Genomic DNA, 26,637 nt, shown 5'->3' with positions numbered 1-26,637 from the left:
AAAAACAGTATGCTAAGTGTAAGAAACAATATATGAAAGGCTAGATATTGTATGATTCCATTTATTTTCAGAATAGGCAATTGTATAGAGATAGAAAGTTGATTAATGGTTGTCTGAGGCAAGGGGTAGAAATAGTAACTGGGCGGGGTGCGGTGGCTCACACCCTGTAATCCCAGCATTTGGGGAGACCAAGGCTGGTGGGTCACTTGAGGTCAGAAGTTCAAGACCACCCTGGCCAACATGGTGAAACCCCATCTCAGTTAAAAATACAAAAACTTAGCTGGATGTGGTGGTGCTGCACCTGTAATCCCAGCTACTTGAGAGACTGAGTCAGGAGAATTGCTTGAACCCAGGAGGTGGAAGTTGTAGTGAACCGAGATCATGCCACTGCACTCCAGCCTAAGCAACAGAGTGAGACTCTGTCTCAAAAAAGAAAGAAAGAAAGAAAGAAAGAAAGAAAGAAAGAAAGAAAGAAAGAAAGAAAGAAAGAAAGAAATAGAGAGTAACTGCATATGGGCATGAGAGTGATGGCAGCATTCTAAAATTAAATTGCGAAGGTGGTTATATAACTTTAAATTTACTAAAGTTCATTCTCTCAGTCATACTTAATAACTATGATTACTCTGAGGACTTCTTATATTTCCAAAGTTGATACTTGCATACTTTAAATTTTATGAAATATAAATTACACTTTAAGGAATCTTTTTTATAAAAAAATAAAGGCTGTAGTAGGTTTTTGTGTATTCTCACCAACAATTACTTGATGAATTTGCTTTGGTGTCAAAATTAAGCTGCAATCATGTTTTTCTTGTGGAGTGGATGGTTCTGATTTAAGTCCTTTGAGAACCTGTAAAAAATCATATTTTTCCAGAATTATTCATTATTAGCAAAAGCTATTTTAAGAATTCTCGTGGAATAACCAAATGTAAAACATTGCACGTGCCTTTCTTCTCACGGACTCTTCCTCCTGAGATGCTATACTTCTGGTGGTTAACAATCGATTTGCTCTGATTGGATTCGCTGCTGAAGACAGCTCCTCTTCTATTTCCGCTTCTGAGAGTGAGGGTGACTTTAGACCTGATCCTGGCTCTAAGCCTATGTCTGTATCATCATATGAATACATGCGCTCCCTATAAAATTAATAATAATAATAATCAGTAATTGAGGTCAAGTCATTCAAAAATGCATCTGTAAATTCAAGCCTTTCCCATAGTGCATATTGCTGCTGCCTCACTCATATCCACTTAACCAGACTGGTGCACTAATCCACATAAAATTGTCCTCTGCTGAGGAGACTCCCTTCTCAAACATCTCATCGAGGAAATTATGCTCATGCCTGCCACACCCAAGGACAGCCAATGACTGATATGGAACACAAAAGACAAGCCCCTTTGGCTCAAGCCAGCAACAACTTTGTGGTAAAATTTAGTCTCAAGAGACCCTGAGTGTCAACTTTATTTGAAACACATTTTTCCTCAGCTCTCACTCCTTCCCTATTCTGCTTCCCTCATTCTGTACAGGTTTCTCCTGAGAGCACACACTCCATAAATCATAGGCACCGGAATCCCTATCTCAAGATCTGCTTCTGGGGAAACCCATCTAAGACAATTCCAAGTCAAACGGTAACAAAAGAAATAATTGTAGTTAAAGCAGCTCAGTGTTTTGCTTTTATCACGTATTGAAATGTAGTTTACAATATCTAAAATAAAAAGAAACCAAGGAGTTAAAAAAAAATTCTGACTCTGTAGACACCATGATCTGTTGCATATTTTTTGAGGAACTGAACATTACCTCTCTGCTTGTTTCTTCTGCAAGCGCACACTTCTTAAATATTTAAGATACATTGCATAATAGTTTTCATGTAATTTCTTTTGCTGTTTTTCAAATGTAGTATATGCAAAATCATGATTCACACAGTTAAATCTTGGAACTTTTGTGAAAATTGGCCTGCAATATAAGCAAGTCATGTTAATATTTTTATATATGCATTTGTTCAATCAGTATTTATTGAGAGCCTCCTAGCCAATTTCTATATCAGGTGTTGGATGTGGAATAGCAAATAGGACAGATTCTAGTCCTTCCCCTCATATGCTGTTCTATATCAAGACATGATTGAATGTAGAACTAGAGTGAAGCCTATTTTTTCTTAATCTAATAAAAAAAAATCCGTTGTAAGGTCACTGGGATGTAATGGTGCCTATTCTAAACCCATCTTTGAAGAATTAGTCAGTTAGGCAATTTGGACACTGCTAGATTACAGATAAGACTCCAAGAAACTAGATCTGAATCTGACTAGTGTTTCCTAAAAGTGAACTGTTTTTAGATCATTATGATCAAAATCAGAAAAAAAAATGTACAATAATGAATCTTTTTGCTAAACATGCTACCTCCTTTAAACTTCACAACTTATGAAATAACCATCAACAATAAGCCTATATAGAGGAAACAATTCATAAAAGAACTGCAAATTACTTTATATCTAATATTCACTCAACTGGGTTTATGCTCTTCCTTTTTACCCACCATATATTTTCAATTAAAAAAATGTGCAAGTATTCACACCTTCTGGCTTTGGTCTACCTCAATCTTCAGCAAATGTTCTTAATCATTAGGATATTCACCCTCAGTAATTAAAACATAAGTATGGGGGGAGGGGGAAGGGATAGCATTAGGAGATATACCTAATATAAATGACGAGTTAATGGGTGCAGCACACCAACATGGCACATGTATACATATGTAACAAACCTGCACGTTGTGCACATGTACCCTAGAACTTAAAGTATAATGAAAAAAAAGAAAAAAAACATAAGTATGAAGATATTAGTCACAAAGTCAAATGAAAATTAATTTTTCTTCTTGTCTTCAACAATTCCTCAATGTTTACAGTAATACAGCTTTAATTGTGTTAATTTCTTTAAGAGAGTGAAAAAACAAGACAGGAAACAAATGCTTTGTTGTTCAAAGATGATTTTTGATATTTAAATTTTCCTTCAAGATCTGAGACACTTAACCACCTTTAGAACCTAGAAATAATTCCTACATATATTTGAAGTCCTGATACCTCTAACAAGGAGAGAAGGATAAGGAAAGAAGTAGTGGTGTAAATGCCTTAAATGAGAAAGAGCTGACTATTAACATATCTAAATCCTTATCAGCTCCTTAGAAAAACATCTAGAAATGTAATCTCTGCAGCTTAAGGAGGATACGTTTTTTAAAATATGCAAAGAACAGGGGACAAAAATTACTATGGAAATAAAATATTTTTCCTCATTTATTTATTCAAAAAATATTTACCAAATGCCTACTCTATGCCTGACACTGTTCTAAGCACAAGGCATACTGCAGTAAATAAAAACTAGACAAAAATCCCTCCCTTATTTTATTCTCAAAAACTGAAAAGGTAAAATGTATTAAAATGAAATAGAAATTACAATTATCAACAAGTAAATACACTATAAAACTTATTTCATTACTTAAAGTTACTAATTGCTGGCCAGAAAACATAAGGACTAAATACTGCCTTAACTATTAATATGAAAAAGTGTTCATTGAGAAAAATAATTATGGTCAGGGGATAAATAGTAAATACTTGGCCTTATTTTTAAAATTCTGCTATTTTTAGATCATTTGATTAATACAGAGAGACAGAAACAAAATGTTAATATTAAATTAACACATTATATCTCTATATACATATATAGATATATACATATATACATATGTAGATACATAGATATATCTCTATATAGATGTGTATAACCTTAAGAAAGAGTTGAAAAAAGTACATAAAAAATTATTGCTAGAAGCCACCTCTGCAGGGTGGGAGTGAACAGAATGAGCCAGAGGAAAAAACAGAATTTTCTTTTCTATAATATGGCAATTATTTATAATGGAGTCTGAGTGGTTTTTATGTTTCTGTGTTTTATGGTACTTGTCAAGTAATAATTTTTAAAAAGGCTAATTTGGATGGAATTTGTAAAATAATAAGATAGACTATAGAAAAACCTGGGCTTTTCCTATCATAGACAATAAAACAATTGTATCCTAAAAATCAAATGGTATTGCAAGAAAATGTCTGCAGAATTAAGTGAGCTTAATGACTAACCAAAGCTAAAAAGACAAGTGCAGAAAGCCCAGAGCCATTATAAAGTTTAGATACTTTACTAGTAGCATACAAGCAGGCAGAAAAAAATAAAAAAATTTATTCTGGTCTCAAATGTGTAAAAACTATTCCTGGGCACAGGGCCCAGATAAGCATATCGGGATGCCTGGTTCACTTCTCACTAACCATTGGAAAGTTAGTAATTTATTTGAGATTTGGATAAATATAAACTGAGGTTGAACACTTTTTATCATCCTAATTGGGGAGGTTTAAGTTCACTTTGTGGAAGATTATTAAAAATGTGCCTTTGAAGGGGGTCAAACAAAGATGACGATGATGAGGATGATGATGATGATGATAACCATGATTGTTTTACACAATTTTATTTTTTAGCTTAAATAAACTCAAGCTTTCAACCATACTTAATAAACATTACTACTCTGAGGACCTGTTACATTTCCAAAGATGATTATTTGTATTATTCTTCTATACTTGTCAATAGCATATTTTAAGAACATTTTATATACCATTCACTTCCAGGCAAGTACATATTGAGGTGAAAAGAGGTTCTAACCGAAAACAAACACAGTGGCATTCAACAACCATGTCACTCCATGTAAAAAAAAAATGAAAAGATAATTGCAGTTTTATGATTATTATTATTATTATTATTGCAATCATTAGTGTTATACAGCAGGATCTGATGAAACTTCTGCATGTCATGTTGTCCATTAAGCTTTTCCAAATTTCAGGGTTTTAATATTTCATGTTACCTGAAATGTTTATGATGGTCTTTAGACCTGATAGTTGCAGCTCGGTCATTGGGAAAGGCTAATAGCATATCCTTCACTGGCTCCTCACATGAGCGATGATTGTGAGTGCGTGTCATGGCTGATTGAAGCATTGCTACAGGTGCATAATTCTTGCGTTTTGCCAAGTCTTTGACCACAAACTTTCCCGTGGGATTACGGATCGAAGGCAATATACCTTTTATAGAATTGAATATAAGTTTATAGATGGTATTTTTAATTTCAACTTTAAAAACAATAACCATGAATTAATTAATACACTAGATAATTGATTCTAACTTAAATGCTCAACTCCTAAACACATTTGGAAAATACAAATCATTAATAAAAAAGACCTACACAACACAATTTAGCAAAATAATAAAATATGAATAATAAAAATGCATATATAAAAATATAAAATATGATAACTTGAAGGATTTAGGTTTACCCATATGAAACTAAATTTTTTGTTGGTCCAAAACAGTTGAATATCAGCAACTTCATATGGTTCAACATATAAAAGATAATGAGGAATTAGATAAAACAGTAGCAACAAGTAAATCCACAGAATAGTCAAAAAGTTTATATTATAAACTCCCTCAACAACAAAACTAAGAAGAATAAAATATAAAAACCATGAAAATATTAAATAAACTGTATACATCAATAAACCAGTGCTACTCAAAGCGCAATCCTCAGAATGGCAGTAATGGCAGTGTCAGCATCTACTGGGAACATTGTAAAAATGTGAGTCTTTGGGCCGTAACACAGACAAGCTTAATAATCATTGCTGGGATGTAAGCCAATGACATGTGTTTTAACAGGCCTTTTAGGTGATTTTGATGCATGTTAAAAGATGAGAACTCCTGGGTCAGACCACATTATTTTATATATATACATATATATATGTCTTTAGACCTGATAGTTGCAGCTCGGTCATTGGGAAATGCTAAAAGCACTTCTTTCACATATATGTGCGTGTGTAATTAAGCAATTAGTATATTAAAATAATCTTAAATTAACAACAGTAACAACAAAGCCAGGTGGGCATTACACAATAGCATACCAGGATCAAATTTCATCACAACTTTCTTGGTGGAAGCTTTACAGATGCTGTTGAAAGCTAAATATACGTGATGGAAAGATTTTACCGATAAAGATTGCAAATCTTCTTCTGCCACTAAACCAATAATCTCTATCATCTGCTTCACTTTGAAGACTCCAAGTTGATGTGGAACAAATGAACACATCACATCCTAAAAAAAAAGATGAAAAGTAACCAATAATAAATTGGTAGAAAAAAAGTTAAAAGCAAATCTAAAAAAAAACCAGTTAATAAAATTTCAAGGAAAGCTAGTTCATAATGGTAATATGAAAGTACTTCAGAAATATACAGCATTGACAAACTTTTAAAATATTCATTACTTTTCTTAAATAATTTTTTAATAAAAATTATTAAAATTTTTTATTTTTCTTAAATATTAGTAACTTTAAGTAATGAAATTATTTTAAAAATTATTTTAAAAATTATTTTTCTTAAATAATTTTAAGAAAAATTAAACATAGTACCAAAGCAAATTCAGAATGGTGGATTAAGGACTTCCAAAAACCTACTTCTCCAGAAGAGGAAAGAGAACACTGGCAATAAAAATTGTCAAAATGTAGTCCTTTCAGATATTCGAAGATTACCTAAAGGCTCACAAAAATCCAAGGAGTATTTACTTAAAGAAAAAAGGTTGAATCTCTGAAGGAATAGAAGACTGTGCCATTTTTACTTGATGTAATCCCATTCTTTAAAATTCAGCTTTGTGGTCTTCTTGAAAAACAACAGCCTTGCAACTGTGTGTGAAAACCATTAGCCTAGTAGCCAAAAGAGGGAAAAGAATGAGTTTGGAACACTCCAAACGCCTCACTACCAGAGAGATGTACATATTTGTTTTGTCTCACATGATTCAGAGTTCACTCTGTGTGCACAATTCTCTCTCCAGGGTTCTGTCAAATATATAGGTATATATTACTCTGTGTATGCATATATGCAGCAATTTTTTAACTTCTCAGTAACTTGAGGTGGCATTACCATTTAAGGCTAAAAGAAGGCTATTCATAATAAATGCACAAATAGAAAAGTTTAAAAATCACTTGAGAACAAGATATTCAGATGGTATTTGAAAAGCTCTGAAATATTCCTGGGAACCTAGATTGTGACACACATCTGCAGGACTGTGTATATTCCCAGAAAAGATTTAATTAAGTTCTCATGTCTCATCTATGGCTGAATTTGAGGCTCTTTACAAGGAAGAATTAAAGTCTAGAAAGAGTTGTAAACTACTTGACAGAATATTGAAGACATGCCCCAACATACTTACTTATACAGAGGCTCTTGATATAGGCTGTGAGACTTATTGATTCAAGGAATTTAAGGGAACCTCTATCCAATCATTAGCTGAACACTAAATTAACTGAGTAGAGACTTTATTGGCTGCACACAATAAACAAAAAGCTTTCACAGAATTAGTCTAGAGAATCACTAAATAAACAAAACAACAACAAAAAAGCAACAATAAATAATGCGATGATTTCCATAGTTGCCAAGTTATATTATGTACAATGCCCAGTTTTCAACATGAAAAAAATATGAGACACCCAAATAATCAGGAAAGTATGGCCAATACCTAGGAAAGCTGTAGTTCATAGATAATGTCCCTATGGAAATCCAAATGGTGAACTTATTAGACAAACATAGTAAGTTAACTATTGTAAATATTTTCAAAGAACTGAAGGGAAACAGGTCAAAAGAATTAAAGGAAGTATGTGAACAATGTCTCACAAAATACACAATTTCAATAAAGTGTGGAAATTATAAAAAAGAACAAATAAATGTTCTGGAATTGAAGAGTAATGTAACTAAAATTTTAAATTTACTTAAGGGACTCAATAGCAGATTTGAACTGGCAGAAAAACTAACCAATGAAATTGAAGACAAGACATTTGAAATTATTCACATTGAAGAGAGATACATAAGGATGAAGAATAAAGAACAGAGTCTCAGAGACTTTGGGGACACAATCAAGCATAGTCACATATGTATGATGGGAGTCTAAAAAGGAGAAGAGAGAAAGAAAAGGTCAGAAAAAATATTTGAAGAAATAATAGATGAAAAGTTCAAAAACTTGATTAAAGACAATCTACATATCAAAGAAACTCAACAAAACCCAAGCAGGGTAAATCAAATAGATCCACACCTAAACACAACAAAGTCAAACTATCAGAAACCAATGACAGAGAATCTTGAAAAACTACAAGAAGAAAGGTAATCATCACATGAGAAGGATTCTTTAGAAATGAACAGCTAACTTCTCATTGGAAACACTGAAGGCAAAAAGGCAGTGGAGAGGTGTGTTCCAATATTGAAGGAAAAAGACTGTACATGCAAAATTCTATAACTGGCAAAACTATCATTCAAAACTGAAGTATAAATTAAGACATTTCCAGATAAATATAAATGAAGAGAATGTATCATTAGTAGATTTTCATCACAAAAATATAAAGGGAATTCTTCACAATGAAGTAAAAGGACACTTGTTAGTAACTCAAATTCAGACAAGGAAATTAAGAGCACAGGCAAATGTAACTACCTACATAGATAAATATAAAAGCATAAACGTACTTTTGTTTGCAATGCTTTCCTGCTCCTATCTGATTTAAAAAGCAATGCATACAGAAATAAGTATTAGAGTATGGATGAGCTTTTAAAGAATAAGCACATATTATTTGTATGACAAGAATAGCACAAACAGGAGACAAGAACCATAATTCTATTGGAGCAAAAGTTTTTGTATACTATACAAATTAAGTTGACATTAATGTGAATGAGACTGTTTTATGTTAAAGATGTTAAATGTAACCCAAAGGGCAGTCACTAAGAAAATTAAATGTTTTTAAAGTTTCGTAAAATAAATAATGACAAAATTAAAATGGTATATTACAAAATATCTATTTAGTACAAAATAAAGCAGTAATGAAATAATAGAAAATTAGGAGGATATGTAATTATAGAAAACAAATAGAAAAATAGCAAATGCAAATCCTATGTTACTAGTAGTTACATTACATATAAATGGATTGGCACATATTTACCTATGTAATAAACCTGCACATCCTGCACATGTAACCCAGAATTTGAAATTAAAATTAAAATTTTTGAAAAAAGTAAATGGATTTTCTTTACATTTCTTTCCCCCAGCTCTATTAAGGTACAACTAATAAATAGAAATTGTTTGTATACAAATATATAGTAAATATATAGTATTTAATATGTAATTTTGATGTAATTTTGAAACAATTAAATAAAGCTAAATAATATATCCTTACTGTTTTGTGTTGAAAATATTTATACCCTTTTATTAACCATAGTCGCCATTCTGTACAATAGACTCTCAGAACTTATTCATTCTGTCTAACTGAAATTTTGTATTCTGTGATTGACATCTTATTCGCCATCCACTGCCCCTGGCAACCACAATTCTACTATCTGCTTCTATGAGTTCAACTTTGATTCCACATATAAGTGTAGCCATGCAGTATTTCTTTCTGAGTATGTCTTATTTCACTTAGCATAACATCCTCCAAGTTCATCCATGTTTCGCAAATGACAAGATTTCCTTATTTTTTAAGGCTGTATAGTATTCATACACATACACACACACACACACACACACACACACACACACACACATTTTATTTATCCAAGGGGAATGAAATCAACATGTTGAAGAGATATCTTCACTCTCATGTTAATTGCAGCATCATTCTATAGCCAAAATATGCAATCAACCTAAGTGTTCATCAATAGATAAATGGATACACATAAATGGATTAAATTGTGCAGTCAAAAAGCAGAGATTGGTGGAGTAGGCAAAAACACATAATCTATATATTTCCCACAAGAGGTACACATTGTATACAAAGATACAAATAGGTTGACAGTGAAAGGATGGCAAAATAATATGTCATATGCAAACAATATCCAAAAGAGTGCAGGGTGCCCATACTAATATAAGACAAAATAGATATTGATAGAAAAAGTTCTACATTGAAAAAAGAGCATTTTATAATGATAAAAGGGTCAAGACATCAGGAATGCATATTATAACCATATATGCACCTAATAGCATCAAAAAACTGACAAAAGTGAGGGAAGAAATAGGCAATTCAACTACAACAGTGGGAGACTTTGATATCCCACTTCCAATAATGATTAGAAAAACTAAGCATGTGATCAACAAAGAACAGAGAACTGAAAAACATCATAAGCCAATTAGACCCAAAATATACCTGTAGAACATTTTACCCAACTACAGTAGAATGCACATTTTTCCAAAGTACACATTCGCACTTTGAATGAAACATTTTAAATATAGACTATGTTAGTCTGTGAAATAAGCCTCAATACTTTAAAAGGATTGAAATATGTGCAGTATGTTTTCCAACCAAAATGCAATGAATTAAAATCAATAAGAGAAGAAAATGTGAAAAATTCACGCATTTTGGAAATTAAGCAATACATGTCTAAATAACCAATAGATTAAAGAATAAAACCACAAGGGGAATTCAACATTATTTTGGGATGAAGAAAAACTAAAACACAACATACCAAAACATATGAAATGCAGAAAAAGCAGTGACAAGACAGAAATTTATGGTTATAAACAAATGTATTTTTTAAAAAGGACTTTAATCAATATTCTAACCATCCACCTTAGGAAATTTGAAAACAGAACAAAGTAAGTTCAAAGTGAGTATAAGGAAAGGAATAATAAACACAAAAGCAGTAATAAATAATAAAGATAATAGAAAATGTTAGGAAAAAATCAACAGTCCTGAAACTATATCTTTGAAATGATTAACAACACTGAAAAAATTTTAACTAGACTTAATAAGCAAAAAAAGAGATGACTAACTTTGCTAAAATCAGGAATAAAAGAGAAGACATCACTACCAACTTTACACCAGTAAAAAGGGGTATAAGATTATGTGATCAACAACTGAATACCAACAAACCAGATAACCTAAATGACATGGGCAAATTCTTATAAAGAGAAAGACATAAACTACTGAAACTGACCCAAGAAAAAATGGATAATATGAATAGCCCCACAACAAATAAAGGGATTGAATTAATAGCCAAAAAATTTCTGACAAAATCCCAGGACAAAATGGCTTTGGTGGTAAATTCTACCAACCGTTTAAAGAAGAATTAGTGCCAATCCTTCACAAGCATTTACAAAAAATTTAAAAGAAGAGTGTATTCTCAATTCATTCTGTGGCACCGGTTTTATTCTGATGCCAAAATCAAAAACATTTTTTAAAAATCTGCATTCTTATGTCCCTTATGAATATATATGCAAAAATCCTCAACTAAATACGATCAGACTGAAACCAGCAAAACGTAGAAAAGATTATATACTATGTACAAGTATGATTTCAAGTTTAATATCCATATGTCAATGTAATGCACACTCTTAATAGAATAAAGGACAAAATCACATTATCATTTTAATAGACACAGAAATAGTGGTTGACAAAATACACTTCCATAATAGAAACATGCAACAAACTAGGAATAGAAGGGAACTCCCTCAAATTTATAAAGGCAGTCAATGAAAAACTTACAGCTAACATGAAACTTGATAAGAGACTAAATGCTTTCCCCTCAGATCAGGAGCAAGACAAGATACCCCTTTTGCCATTGCTATTTAATATTGTACTAGAGGTTCTAGCTAAGACAAGTAGGTAAGAAAATAAGTTAATAAAATGAATCCAGATTAGAAAGAAAGATGTAAAGTGACCTCCATTCACAAGTGACATGATCCTGTATCCCAAAGAATCCACCAAAAAACTACCAGAACTAATAAATGAGTTCAGCAAATTTGCAGAATACAAGGTCAATATGCAGAAAACAAATGCATTTATATGCACTAGCAATGAATAATCCAGAAATAAAACTAAGAATTCTATTTCATTTATATAGCATCAAATAAGGATAAAATATTTAGAAATAAATTTTTAAAATAATTGCAAGACTTGTACATTGAATACTACAAATATTATTAAAAGGTATTAAAGAAGACATAAATAAGTGTAAAGGCATACAATCTTCTGGATCACAGGATTTAATATTGTTAAAATGGCAATATTCCCTAAATAGACTTACAAATTCAACACAATTCAAAATTCCAGCTGTCCTTTTTTTTTTTTTTTTTTTTCAGAAATTAGCAAGCTAATGTTAAAGTTCATATGTATTTGCAAGCATCCCACATTAGGCAAAAATTTTCTTTAAAAAGAAAAAAATTAGAAGGCTCATATTTCCCAAATTCAAAAAATACCATAAAGCTGCAGTAATTACAGGCCGGGCGCAGTGGCTCACACCTGTAATCCCAGCACTTTGGGAGGCTGAGGCGGGCAGATCACTTGAGGTCAGCAGCTTGAGACCAGCCTGGCCAACATGGTGAAGTATCTTGTCTTGAAAAAAAGAAAAAAAGAAAGCTACAGTAATTAATACATTGTAGTACTGACATAGGATAAATACAGATATGCAAAATAGAATTTTTAGTCTAGAAATCCTTATATTCACGTTCAATTGGTTTTTTTATATATGCGACAATATTCTGTGATAACCTGACATCTCTATGAAAAAGAATACATTTCAACCTCTAAATCATGCCATTTACAAAAAATAACAAATAGTTTTTTTGTTTTGAGACGGAGTCTCACTCTGTCACCCAGGCTGGAGTGCAGTGGCACGATCTTGGCTCACTGCAACCTCCGCCTCCTGGGTTCAAGTGATTCTCCTGCCTTAGCCTCCTGAGTAGCTGGGATTACAGGCGCGCGACACCACGCCCAGCTAATATTTGTATTTTTAGTAGAGACAGGGTTTCACCACGTTGGTCAGGCTGGTCTCGAACTCCTGACCTCATGATCCGGCCGCCTCGGCCTCCCAAAGTGCTGGGATTACAGGCGTGAGCCACCGCGTCTGGCCAACAAATAGATTTAACAGTTTGAGCTAAAATTCTTACAGGAAAACATGGAAACAAAACTTAATGACCTCAGACAGTATATGACTACTTAGATATGATACTAAATGCACAAGAGACAAAAGAAAAAAATAGATAAATTGAACTTAATCAAAAGTATTACTTTTATCCTTCAAAGGTAACTATCAAGAAAGTGGGAAGACAATCCACAGGATGGAATACAATATTTGTGATTTCTGTATCTGTCAAAGGACTTGTATTGAGAATATATAAAGAACTCTTGCAATTCCATAAAAAAAAAAGACAGCCCAATTAAAAAAATAGTAAAATGTATTCTATTAGTTTTCTATTTTGGCAATAAAAAATTACCAAAAATCTTGTTGACAAAAATAACTCAATTTCTTATCTTACACTTGTCAGAAGCCTAACACAGGATGAAAATCAAGGTGTCAGCAGGACTGCTTATTTCTGGAAACTCTAGCAGAGAATCTGCTTTCTTGCCTTTTCCAGATTCCAGAAGCCATCCCATTCCTCAACTTATGCACCCCACCCCCTTCCACCTTCAGAGCCAGAAATCAATGGACAGTAAAGTCTTCCATTACTTTGACACTGACACATTTTCTGTCCTCCATTTCCACTTTTAAGGAACCTGAGAGTATATAGGGTTCACCTGGAAAATCCAGGCTAATTTTCCTATTTTAAGGTGGGTTGATTAACAGTCTTAATTTCAAGTGAAACCTGAATTCTGCTTTGCCATAGAACATCACATGTTCATAATTTCTAGAGATTAGGATAGAGATATTTTAGGGGGCCATTATTGTGCCTATCATAGATATGCATAAATATTTCTCCAAAGAAAATATACAAATGGACAATAAGTACATGAAAAGATATTCATCATCATTAGTTACTGGGGATATTTAAATGAAAACCATAAGGACATGCCACTTTGTACCCATTGGGATGGCTATAATAAAAAAAGAAGTACATTAACAAGTGTGGTGGAGGGTATGGGTAAATTGGAATGTTCATTTATTGCTGGTAGGAATATAAAATGGTATAGTCACTTTGGAAAACAGTATGACAGTTTCTTAAAAAGTTAAACATAGAGTTTTCATATGACCCCAACAATTCCACTCTTAGGTGTATTTCGACAGTATTAAAAATCTGTCCACACAAAAAGTTGTACATGAATGTTTATAGCAGCATTATTCATTATAGCCAAAAGGTGGAAACAACCCAAATGTCCCTCAATTGATGACCGGATAAACAAAAGGTGGTATATCCATAAAAAATATATAATTTGGCTATAAAAATGAAGCATTAATACATATTACAATGTGCATGAACCTTGAAAATATTATGCTAAATGAAAGAAGCCATACACAAAATGCCTTATATAAATATAATATTTATAGAAAATGACCCAAACTGGAAAACCTACTGACAGAGAGAATAGATTAATACTTGCCAGAGGCTGATGAATGAGGAGAAGGGGAATGACTGTTAATGGACATGGAGTTTCTTTTTGGGGTGAAGAGAACGTTGTGGAATTAGTGCTGACGTGTGCAATCTCTGAACATATTAATATCACTGAATTGTATACTTCAATGTGTGAATTTTATGGTATGTGAATTACATATCAATAAAGTTGTTATTTAAAAAGAATAATCTTATCACACTTCTAAATAGTCAAAGGCCATTTGACCAGTCTGTGCAGGCCACAGTTCTCCAGTGTCTACTATACTTCTTACATTCGCATTTTTACTAATTTGAAAATTATTAGTGTTGGAAAAATTCATAAATGTAGAGGGTTAAAAATAATATTGGGGAGTTAGCTATTAGATATGTTTTGAAAGATGCATATGTTACTGGAGAAAAATAATTGAGTCGGTAGGTTTAAGAGACTTGGACTACAGGAAATCTAGGAAGCAGTTAAAAAGAAAACATTTAGTATAAAGTGGCTAACATTTGTTGCTATTCTTTGAAAACTGATAACATCTATCCAAATTTGGAGGGAGAGAGTCATACTAATGAAGCAGTAAGATATAAATAGGAGCTGCATGTATATAAACATGTATACAATAGTTCTTAATTGCAATTGGAAGAAAGCTTCCTTCAATAACTTTATGAACTGCATCACTGCAGTGGAAGAAATATGATAACATAAGAAACTGAGGAGAAACTGAAAGCACTCATGTTTGCTATATTTAAGGCAGGGTTCAGCAAACCCTTTCTGTAAATTGCCAGATAGTGAACACTTTAGGCTTCATGGGGCATAGGTTTTCTCACAACCACTTAAGTCTGTCTTTTTTTTTTTTTTTTTTTGAGATGGAGTCTCACTCTGTCACCAGGCTGGAGTGCAGTGCTGTGATCTCGGCTCACTGCAACCTCCGCCTCCTGGGTTCAAGCGATTCTCCTGCCTCAGCCTCCTGAGTAGCTGGGACTAGAGGCATGTGCCACCACGCCCGGCTAATTTTCATATTTTTAGTAGAGACGGGGTTTCACCATGTCGGCCAGGATGGTCTTGATCTCTTGACTTGTGATCCACCTGCCTCGGCCTCCCAAAGTACTGGGATTACAGGTGTGAGCCACCACGCCCAGCCAACTCTGTCTTTTTGTATGAAAGTAGCCTTAGACAATAGGTGAACAAATAAGAGTGGCTATATTCCAAAAACACTAATTACCAAAACAGGCATCAGGCCATATTTGACCTGTGGACCATCGTCTTTTAACCCATGGTTTAGAGGATATGGGAAAGAGTTACCTGTGCAGCAATTAAAAGAAAAACAGCTCCTGACAACCAGAAGCTGACCTAGTGCTCACAGGTATGCCTTGGCATTCTCTTTTTCTGCTTTGTACCAGCAGTACAAGTTCTAGGCCTGGTAAATATCACCAGTTTCAAACTTCAAAATTCTACTCAAGCTTCAATATCTGGCTCATACATTACTCTCCTATGGAGACCTTTCTATCTGGTTAGAAGTAAACATTCTGTTATTTGAGTTTCTATATCACCTTGTTACAACTTTAACATGTTTTATATTCTCCTTAAGCCATACCTACCTGTGTATATGTCTAATATTTTAGAGGAAGTAACTATGTTTTGCATTTCTTTAAATTCCCTAGTGCCAAATGCTTTCACTGGCACATGACAGGCACTTAACAAATCATTATGGATTCTATATGAGTACCAATACAAAAATCTTCATAACTAGGCTGCAGAAGAGAAACAATTTATAAACACTGGTAGAACACATGTTGTTTCTAATCCTCTGCATAGCATTTTAGCACACCTTAAAATGTTAGCTGCCATGTAAAAGCAAAGAAAAATTATCTTACCACCATACCCCCTCCAGTAATCTTGCCCTTTTCAGGATCAATTTCAAAATTTGCAGTTTTTTTAAAGTGGTACGTCACAGGAAGTAATTCGCATTGATTTTTTATGATGCACTGAATTTCTGAACGTTCACCCATGAAACAAGGTTTAAAATTAAGAACCGGTCCTGGATCAAACTGTAGTAAAACAGGAAGTCCTGTGCCTGTCAGTGCTAATTCCACTTTCTGAAATCGTTCACCTGTAAAAGCAATAATAGCTGTTGAACATAAAAAGTGTTTGGGGAATCCAGAATATATTTGCTTAGTCTATTTGTTGTCTGAAATACCTAATGCAAATTGGGTAGCTCATTCAATCTTTTCATTCAACACAATTATTGAGTGTCTTCTCTGTGTCACGCCTTGCGGATACAGCAGTGAATAAAAGAGACAACATTCCTGCTCTTACAGACTTTACATTCTAGTGAGGTGACATTGACAATAATCAACCAAATAATGTTATATGTTTACACAGCATTTCATAGAAAATAAGTATTATGGGTAAAGGTAAGACAGGTTGAGACAGAGTACAAGGTCTTGGGGATTCTGTTTTATGTAGAGATGTCCAAAAAGGCTTCTCTGATAGGGAGATACTTGAGCCAAGATATAAAGGGAGTCTGGAAAAAAATGTGAAAATCTAGGAAAAGTTTATTCCAGGCAGAGAGAACAGCAAGCACAAATACGCTAAGGCAGGAACTTGCCTGTCATGTTCAAACGCCTTTAAAGAACAAATGGCTGGAGGAGAAGAGTAGAAAAATGGAGAAAAATTGTCAGATTTTTAGATATATTTTTGAGGGTAGGCTTAAGAAGATTTGCAGATATATTGGACACAGAATAGGGAAATGAAGAAGTGATAAAGGATGACTCTAAGTTTTTTGCCTTAGCAACCAAAATGATGGAATTGCCATTTCTTGAAACAAGAGACTGAAGGAGGAGCCGGTTGTGGAAAAATCAGGAGTTCTGTTTGGGACATGTTAAGTTGAGATACCTAGTAGATATTCTTATGGAAATGTCTACTAGACCACTCTGTGTTCAAGCTTACAAGTGAAGACGAAGGAGGAAAGAGTGGAGACTTGAGGAGAGAATAAAAGGTGTGTGATATTCATCTCAGATTGTGTAAGAGTGAATGAATGGGTGAATGCAATAGGGAATGCCAAACAGCTTAAAGAACTCACTTGGGATTAGTGATTATAGATACAAAGTGAAACCTCTCAACAAGGTTGTGTGTTTTTCTCCAACACAATCAGATTCCCATGTGCAGACCCAATGTAAGCTGAAAGCTGAATTTCATAGAATTAGAGGCTTTTCACTCAGTCATTGTGGGAGACAGACCAACAGATATAAGTGCACATGAAAAAGAATAATTAGAAAAATGGACAATGGAATAGAAGCTGGGCAAAAATATAAACATGAAGTTTTTTGGAAACTAGAAAGATGATAACAGAAGAACAATTTTGCAGAGAGAGAGCAGTGTAACTAGAACCAAAGAAAAAGAGTTTGCATTTTTTCACTAATGCTCTTAGTAGCCAATCTTAGACTAAATTACCTTTAAGGCAAACCTAGTAACTCCATCCCTGGCTATTCAAAACTGGATTAACCTGTAAACTTTGTACAAATGTGGAATTCTCATTGCTGTCTAGGATCAGCAGACGTAGCTCAGTATCACATAACACAATATAAATAGTAACAAAACAATCCATTTATGCCCAAGGAATACAGTTAAATCCTGCTCAATATCACTTATACTGACATACTCGATTTGCATAAATATCCAGGATGGTGATCTAATCCCTCCTTGGTATAGCTCATTTTCCTGGATTTGATTCCTAACCTTCCTAATTCTCTATTTTCTCTTTGATCTGTCTTGCTAAGCTGAACTCCAAGTCCCATTCCATTTTTTTCCTCACTACAACCAACCTAATATAACCTGAGAATATAAAACATATAAGGCATATTGACATGTGGCCTGCAAAACATGTGCAATTATCAGTATCCAATAACACTGTCCTGTACCCTACTAACTAGATCTCTAGATCTTGTTTTTTACTGTTCCTATTTGTAGATTCTAAGAGAGCTGAAGGATTAGTAGAGATGGAAAGGGTCATTTGTCCCCATACCAATCCCTGAGAAAAAACCTAGGCATACATAGAAAACAAATCCGGGGTTTTTTTTTCTTATTCCTTAAACTCTAGATCATCATGTTTATCTAACATCATTTAAAATTATAACCTAACTTCTAATCTGGAAAATTATTATGTAAATGATTGTGAAGTTGACTTCTTAACATGCCACAGATGACACTTTAAGGTCTCTTGAACATGTTTGCTTTTTTTTCTATTCAATAATTATATATTTTATTAGATTGTCTCTACAGATATTCATGTTCAAATTTTTAAACAATTTAAATGGCTACGGATTTGATAATTTTGTTAATTTCACACTTACTTTTGATGGTTTTATAGTCATCATCTCTCAAAAATCCATCTTTACTTCCTACGGACTCAAATCTCAAAAAGAGAGCATAGTCCTGTCTGTATGAAGGTCCAATATCCTTTTTACCAACAGCCATTAGCCTGTAAAAAAATCACAATGAGTTATTTTTAAAGCAAAGGTGATATACTTTATCACCTTGTAAGAGGAAATATCAATCCAATCTTTAAATCTATGCAAGCAAATGAATGTTAAGGAATGAAAATACAACTGTAATCCATTATCCAAATTTACTGCACAGCCAGAGAGATTTGCCAAAAGAAGGCTACAGAGTATAAAGCTGAGAAAAATGAGTTCGTGCCAACATCGTCAAGACAAGAGTAATTTAAATATACCAAGTCATCAAGGTCTAGCTCAAATGCCACTTTCTCTGCAAAGAATTTTCTTTCCAGGCAAAATTCATCTCTAACTAAGGACTCTGATTAATTCTTTACAATAGTCCATCTTACTCTTGGGCATAATAAAAAACATTTGTTACAAATTTGTCTTCCCCAATGTACTAAGTGCATATTGCCAGCCATGCTCTTGTTGTGGACAAGTAATTTGGAGAACAAGAATTGCTAACAGTTAAATTTTGTTTGAGGAGAAAAGGAAAGGAAGGCTAGGAAGAAGGGAAATAGGAGTAAAGGCAGAGATGGTTTATGTCATAGGTCTGCTCATTGGCTATTTTTACCTGCCTTACCTAGAGGTCAGCTCTCTAGTAGTGCAAACTCAACTACATTTACAAAATACTGACATGTAATATTAAATATGAATACAAATAGTGTCGTCAGAACACATTTAACTAAGACTTCAAATCATACATATACCTATGATTCTATGCTAGACTCTCAAGTTAACATGCTGCCATGAAAAAAGAATAGAATATTTGAAATTTCAAAGATTGTGTATTAAACAGAATCTTACAGATTCACCAAAGAAACTACTTGTATGAAGGTATCATTAATAAGGCAATTGTGGATTTACATATAGAACAATTACTTGATTTATTAACCTCTTTAAATTAAAGCAAGCTCAATCTTCAACAGGCAACCCTGTTCCACAAACAAGAAGTACATTAAACATTACCCTCTCCCAAACAAGGGAAAATATTCTTGCAATTGAATCAGTTCACACATATTACAACCTATCAAGGTGTCACTGAAATTGCTATTATATATTTAAAACAGCATGCTCTTCAAATTTAATAACAAAACAAAGTTCATGGAATTATGAAAAATGTACACTGGCTTAAGTGCTAAAAGTCTGTATGAATTTCAGCAAACAAGTTTGACTGATCCCTGGAAGGTGCTATAGGTTTAATACTTAGGATAGTCAGCAATAATTTTGCCCTGCCAGAAGCATTGCATCCTCTTTGGAGGGACCTACGACATGCTGCATGCACCTGACTATTCGTGGGGACAACAAGGTCTTGACTGCACAAACAATTTGGGGCCACACTCCAAAACAACTCAAAACTTGCACTTCCACCACCCCATTTCCACAAGGTCTAGGGAGATTTTTAACTTTACATGAAGTATTTAGAACCATATTTAGAATTATTAGAAATATTACTAACCATGTTAGAAACATCTAGAACCATGACAAGAAAAATCTGACTTGTGCCTTCTGGCAAGTTTTACTATTATAGTATTAAAGTGAATCTGATTAAAGTGTGGTTAATATACTTTCCATTAATATTTAACATTACAATGAAATTAATTTTTGCTTACTTTGGGGTGAAACAAAATGTAATTACAGTCTTTTGATAAGGTTGTAAAGTCCCTTCATTAGGAAGACAGGAGATAATGATAGTAGTATCTATGTTCTTTATTTTTCTTATGTAGGTGAGATTATTTAAAGCAATATCTGTTCTTTGTTGAATATCTGTACCCTGTAATATAAAGTCAGATATAAAAGAGTATTAAGGCAAAACACAAAAAAATTTTTTGAGGAGGTTACAAAATAATTATTGAAATTCCAGAATCTAGGAAATAGCAAATATCTATCTTTAAAGTAACATTTACACATAAATTTGACCAAGGCACATCATACAATTTGAAAAAGGATTAAAAAATTGATGAGAACAGAAATACCTTCAATTAGCCACTGATCTATAAGAAGCACTTGTCTGGTTTACTTCAGATATATATTACTATAAATGTTAGCTTAATTTCTGAATTTTTTGAGGTTGCTATTGGATACACATAAAATCAAATCTATCTGCCCATGTTAAAAGATATTTTGAATAATTAAAAAGCTTGTTGGCTATTAGTAGATTTAACACAATCTCTTTTAAGTCATAATACCTGATATCCCCGTCGCACCATTTACTTACCAATTCTTCTCCCACGGCATCATCTTGTATTATGGCCACCCAATTTATGGGCTCTGGGCTATTATTGTATATACGTGCATGTTTAATTTTTGATGATCCGAAGAAAACAGGACCAAAGTGTATGCATTCCAGCCTTCTGTCACTACTCATGTTTAATAATTCAATAATCTGCTCAACCACATGAGCTTTGATACTCAAGAGCAGCTCAGGTTGACCTTGCAAAATCACTCTACGGGATAATAAGATATGCACATACATACATATTTTAATTAGAATTCTATATACTTTTTTTTCTCCCACACATTTCGACAAACAGAAACTTTATAGAATCACATTATCATTAAAATTCAGTAGCCTAAGAGTAGTTCCTTTCACGTACATACCAGAGGTTATCAGGTTCTTCTGTATATCTGAATCTACAAAATGGAATGGCATATGTGCAGCCTAATTCACTGTCTTCAGGAAACAGTAAAGTTGTAAAACAATCTCATGAATTGAACCCAGAAAAAACTCAATGGCATATTCATATTGCCAATTATTTAAATGATTTGTATGGTTACCTCTAGCTCTCAAATTCTGAAATTCTTTTCTAATTCTTCTCATCTCCCAAGTCCAACAGCTTATCTTATCCCCATCCTTACACCTCAATTCCTTACAATCTAACGTACCTCAGTAAAACCCACTGCTGCCTGGGTGTGATCTCACACCTGTAATCCTAGCACTGTGGGCAGCCAAGGAGGGAAGATTGCTTGAGTCCAGGAGTTCGAGACGAGCCTAGGCAACACAGTGAGACCCTATCTCTACAACAACAACAACAAAAATTTAAATAGCCAGGGATGGTGACACGCACCTTAAGGTCCAGCTACTCTGGAGGCTGAGGTAGGGGAATTGCTGGAGCGTGGGAGGTCGTGGCTGCAGTAAGCCGTGATTGCACCACTGCATTCCAGTCAAGGTGACAGGAAGAGACCCCATCTCAAAACCAAAACGAAACAAAAATCCCACTTCTTTGCTGAAATAAACATTTCCCCATTAACTTCACTTCTCAAATGAATTTCAGTTCTCTTTGGGAACTGCTCTTTCATTTTATCCCACTCTGGCATAAATGCAATCTTTCAATTTAGGCCCATCAGATACCACAGATAACTGACTACTCCACAACTATCACCTAACCCTTATCTTACACTATATCCTATAACATTGGGCATTGAATTGCTCCTCCCTTAGCTTCCTTGACACCATAATTTCAAGGTTTTCTTTTAACTCACTCAGGCCCCACCTTCTCACTCTTCTAAGACTGGGACCTTTTTTAAACTTGATAAATAGTTAACATGAATAGTAGTGTTTTTTCTCTTACTGTTTCTCATTCTACTCTCCTTCTCAAAGTTATTCTCAACACTTCTGTTTCTTCTACCACTTATACACTGATGATCTTCAACCCTATACAGGCTGAGTATTCCTAATATGAAATCCATAATGCTCCAAAATCCCAAACTTTTTGAATGCTAATATAAAACTCAAAGGCAATGCTTATTGGAGCATGTCGGATTTCAGATTTTTAGATTAGGGTTACTAAACTAGTAAGTATAATGCAAATATTCCAAAATCCAAACAAAATTGAAATCTAAAACACTTCTGATCTCAAGTATTTTGAGTAAGGAACATTCAACTTGTACATCTAAATCAAATTTCTTTCTGGGACTCAAGATAATTTAATAAGCTGCAGCCAGCTCCACCAGGAATCTGAAAAGTAAAACCATTCCAACATATCAAAACTGAATTTAAGATCCTCTCCCATAACCCTGTTCCACCTTTTATCTTCCTTTGCTACAATCAGTCACCAAATCTAGTCAAATCTACTTCTACAACTTATCTCCAATTTGCACACTTCTATCAGTCTTCTCAGTTGACCTTATCTCAGACCTTTATCATTTTCCTCTTGCTTTACTGTAATTTCTAGTCAAGCTTCTCACTCCACATTTGTACTCCCTGGTCTGTTTTGCACACTGCCACTAGCATGACCTTTCTAAAATACAAACTAATCATGACACTCTCATCCTAAAACCCTCCTAAGACTTCATAGCCTTCACAATAAAACCCAAGCTCCTATCAGGGTTCACATCTGTTTATCACATATTTATGACTGTGACCTTCAGTAAAAAAAAGTATTTTATATTCCAATGCCGGAACACACACACACACACACACACACACACTCCACAGATGCATTCTGATATTTTTAAGTCGTTTGTTAAAAATACTGGTGATGGCCCATTATATTGACTGCACATTCTAGCAATGAATTAAGACATACCGCACAAAAATGTTGGACTACAAAGCCCTTCAAACTAGACATTCCATTTGGTTTTTCTGGTCTTGTCTCCTGTCACTCCCCACCTCCATCTTTTTAATTCTACATTGCCAAAGATGCCTTGGTGTGCAATACTGTCTTTTTGCCTCTAGGATTTCCAGTATGTTACTTGCTCTGCCTGAAATCCCTCCTCTATGCTACTCCCATCACTAACTCCCACCACCCCTACACACACACACACACACACACACACACACACACACACACCAAATCACATCACTGCTCTTTGCCTGGCTAATTACTACTCACGAAAAAGTATTTGATTCAACTATCACCTTGTTAGTGGAGCCCTTCTCTGGTCCACTCTCTCACCTCAATGAAATTCAAAATAGAAGATCCTGTTATGTGTACCCATATGCTATCCTCTAGTTCTTCCCATTTATTAAAAACCTGCTGCTTGGCAAATAGTAGAGACTCAATGAACAACGCTGAATGGAAGAACAAAGGAGCTAACATACAATCAAAGTCACATCTGCAGGGTTAAACGGGAAAGCATTGAGATCTGTATTATAATTTTTAGAACCACAGTATATACTCACATTGCCTCTTCATCTACAATTCTTGGCTGGTCTGCACAGAAATCTACTTTAATAACCATTGACGACTTAGCATCCACGATACCACTAGTTGGAAAAATGAGGATGGGTAATTGGCCGTGGTATTCTGCCTTAAATATGCCTATAGGGAATAAGAGCAGTTGATTTACATGTGGACCCTTACAATGTTGCATGTACACTCTCAGTAGGGGACCAACATACTTTACCCAGTAGACCAAGCTTGCCTAACCCATGGCCCATGGGCCACATGCAGCCCAGGACGGCTTTGAATGCAGCCCAACACAAATTCATAAACTTTCTTACAACATTATGAGATTTTTTGAGATATTTTAAGCTCATGAACTATCATTAGTGTTAGTGTATTTGATGTGTGGCCCAAAACAATTCTTCTTCTTCCAACGTAGCTCAGGGAAGCCAAAAGATTGAATACCCCTGGAGCAGATGGTCTACAGTGTACCAAGAATTAAAGCTTTAATTGTAAGTCCAATCTCTGAGGTCACCCAACAAATATGATCCTGTTGTTAGAATTCAAGTCTCACCAATAGTTAAAATTATCTGCTTACTACGTTCAGACACTTATGTTAAGAGCTCTGCATAGGTTATTTAATTTCCATAAATAATCTATGATATAATATTTTCAATCATTACCTCCATTTTACAAGTAACAAAATAGAAGCTTTGAAATGATGAATGACTTGTTCAAAGTCACACAACTACTGTGGTAGATTAGCTTGCTGACCACAATTCTTCACCTTTTTCCACATTCATATCTTTACCCTATTGTTCCAGAGTTTCTCACTGCAGGTCTGTGGGTCAGCTGGGTGACTCTGCTCCACATTTGCTCATTCTAGGGCATGGGCCAAAAGGACAGCAATTACACAGGATAAAACACTTCCCACCTCCATGGTAGAAGTGCATCTAGGTTGGAACTGGCATGCTATCAATTACACCCACATGTTATTAGCCAAAGCAAATCACATGATCAAGCCCCTTGACTTTGGGAAGTGTTTCTCCTGAGTAACTGCTGTCCTTTTGGCCCATGCCCTAGAATGAGCAAATGTGGAGCAGAGCCACCCAGCTGACCCACAGACCTGCAGTGAGAAACAGAACAGGCCCAGCTGCTTCAGCTTGAAGCAGAGCACCCAGATGAGCCCAGCCTAGATCAGTCAAGTTCCAGCCAATCTGCATACACATAACCACATGACCAATTAAAAAATAACTGCTGTTTGAAGATATTTTAGGGTGGTTTGCTATATAGCAATAACTACTACAGTTAGTAACTAACTAATGAAGATGAGATTTTCACTTGGATATTTCTGACCACAGGTTCATACTTATAGTTATCACCATTCCCTAGGAGATGAATGTATCCAGTTCACACAGGATAAGGGCAAAGGGGATTGGTTTCTGAAATCAAATGGCATATGAGAAGGAGGGTACAAAGATTCTTATTCTGAAAGCAGAAATGGTTCATAATTTATGGTAATGTTTTGTGCCTATATTAGAGCATGTGGTCCTTGAAATCAGATACAATCTCTTTCTCATGTCTGTGGTCACAGCACCCCACACACTGCTTAGCACTAAGCAGTACTTAAAGTATGGCCAACAAATAGAAGCAGCCAATCACTAGTCCCTTTATTATCATTATAACACAAATGAGCATGGTGCCAAAATAAACAGTTTTGCAAATTCTGAAATCACCAGTCTTAAATCACATCTGATGATATTTTCCAAACGTATTCATTTAATTTAGGAAAACAAAATGTTAGCACAATAAAAGTAATGAAAATATTAAAAAGACAATATTTGAAAATGCAAAGTAACAAAATTGGTCACTTCAATCATTTCATAGATGTGCTAATAGCATAATATTTGTAGTTAATTTTCTATCATAAATCAAAAATATATAAAATTATATCCATTTCAAATAAATAGGTATTATTGACTCCATTCTGCAAGAAAAAAAAGGTATATAAATTTAGTTAGGACTGAGTCAGTGAAAAAGTTTCCCATATTGTAACCACTTAGACATAATTTGACAAAAGAGTTTAAGTGAATATTTCAAAAACTTATTCAGAAGCAACACAAAATACAAAAGAATATTGTTTAATTTTCTAAATATGTTTAAATTGCAGGTATGTCAACATTACTATGTCTTATTTAACTTTAATACAAAAACCATTTGTTTGGCTTTTTAAATTGCTAACAACAGAAGCAAGAATATCATCCTAAGAGAAGAGAGTTATTGAAAAAAAGAATGTTGGCCAGGTGTGGTGGCTCATGCTTGCAATCCCAGCACTTTGGAAGACGGAGATGGGAGGATCACTTGAGGTCAGGAGTTCGAGACCAGCCTGGTCAACATAGTGAAACCCCATCTCTACTGAAAATACAAAAATTAGCTGGGCATGGTGGCACACACCTGTAATCCCAGCTACTGGGGAGGCTGAAGCAGGAAAATCGGTTGAGCCTGGGAGGCGGAGGTTGCAGTGAGCCAAGATCATGCCGCTGCACTCCAGCCTGGGTGACACAGCGAGACTCTGTCTCAAAAAAAAAAAAAAGAAGGAGAAGAAGAAGAAAAAAGAATGTTAAAAATAGAATATTTGT

General features: G+C 34.3%; 1 protein-coding gene across 1 annotated transcript in view; it reads right to left on the bottom strand.

Moving 5' to 3' along the window:
• The window catches only part of CFAP47 (cilia and flagella associated protein 47), a 463,486-nt gene that overhangs the window by 411,164 nt on the left and 25,685 nt on the right, over positions 1-26,637 (bottom strand). The window contains exons 4-13 of the mRNA XM_054677051.2: positions 24,016-24,154; positions 21,109-21,337; positions 20,504-20,664; positions 18,747-18,874; positions 16,269-16,504; positions 5,963-6,152; positions 4,879-5,092; positions 1,792-1,947; positions 944-1,130; positions 751-847 (exon numbers count right to left, since the gene is read on the bottom strand). Coding sequence (XP_054533026.1) covers positions 751-847; positions 944-1,130; positions 1,792-1,947; positions 4,879-5,092; positions 5,963-6,152; positions 16,269-16,504; positions 18,747-18,874; positions 20,504-20,664; positions 21,109-21,337; positions 24,016-24,154 — 1,737 coding nt within the window. The remainder of the gene's footprint in view (positions 1-750; positions 848-943; positions 1,131-1,791; positions 1,948-4,878; positions 5,093-5,962; positions 6,153-16,268; positions 16,505-18,746; positions 18,875-20,503; positions 20,665-21,108; positions 21,338-24,015; positions 24,155-26,637) is intronic.

This window comes from Pan troglodytes, chromosome X, assembly GCF_028858775.2.
Source record: "Pan troglodytes isolate AG18354 chromosome X, NHGRI_mPanTro3-v2.0_pri, whole genome shotgun sequence".
Classification (NCBI taxonomy): Eukaryota; Metazoa; Chordata; class Mammalia; order Primates; family Hominidae; genus Pan; species Pan troglodytes.
The sequence above is the reverse complement of the archived record's forward strand: the minus strand, read 5'-3'. Positions and strand labels throughout refer to the sequence as shown.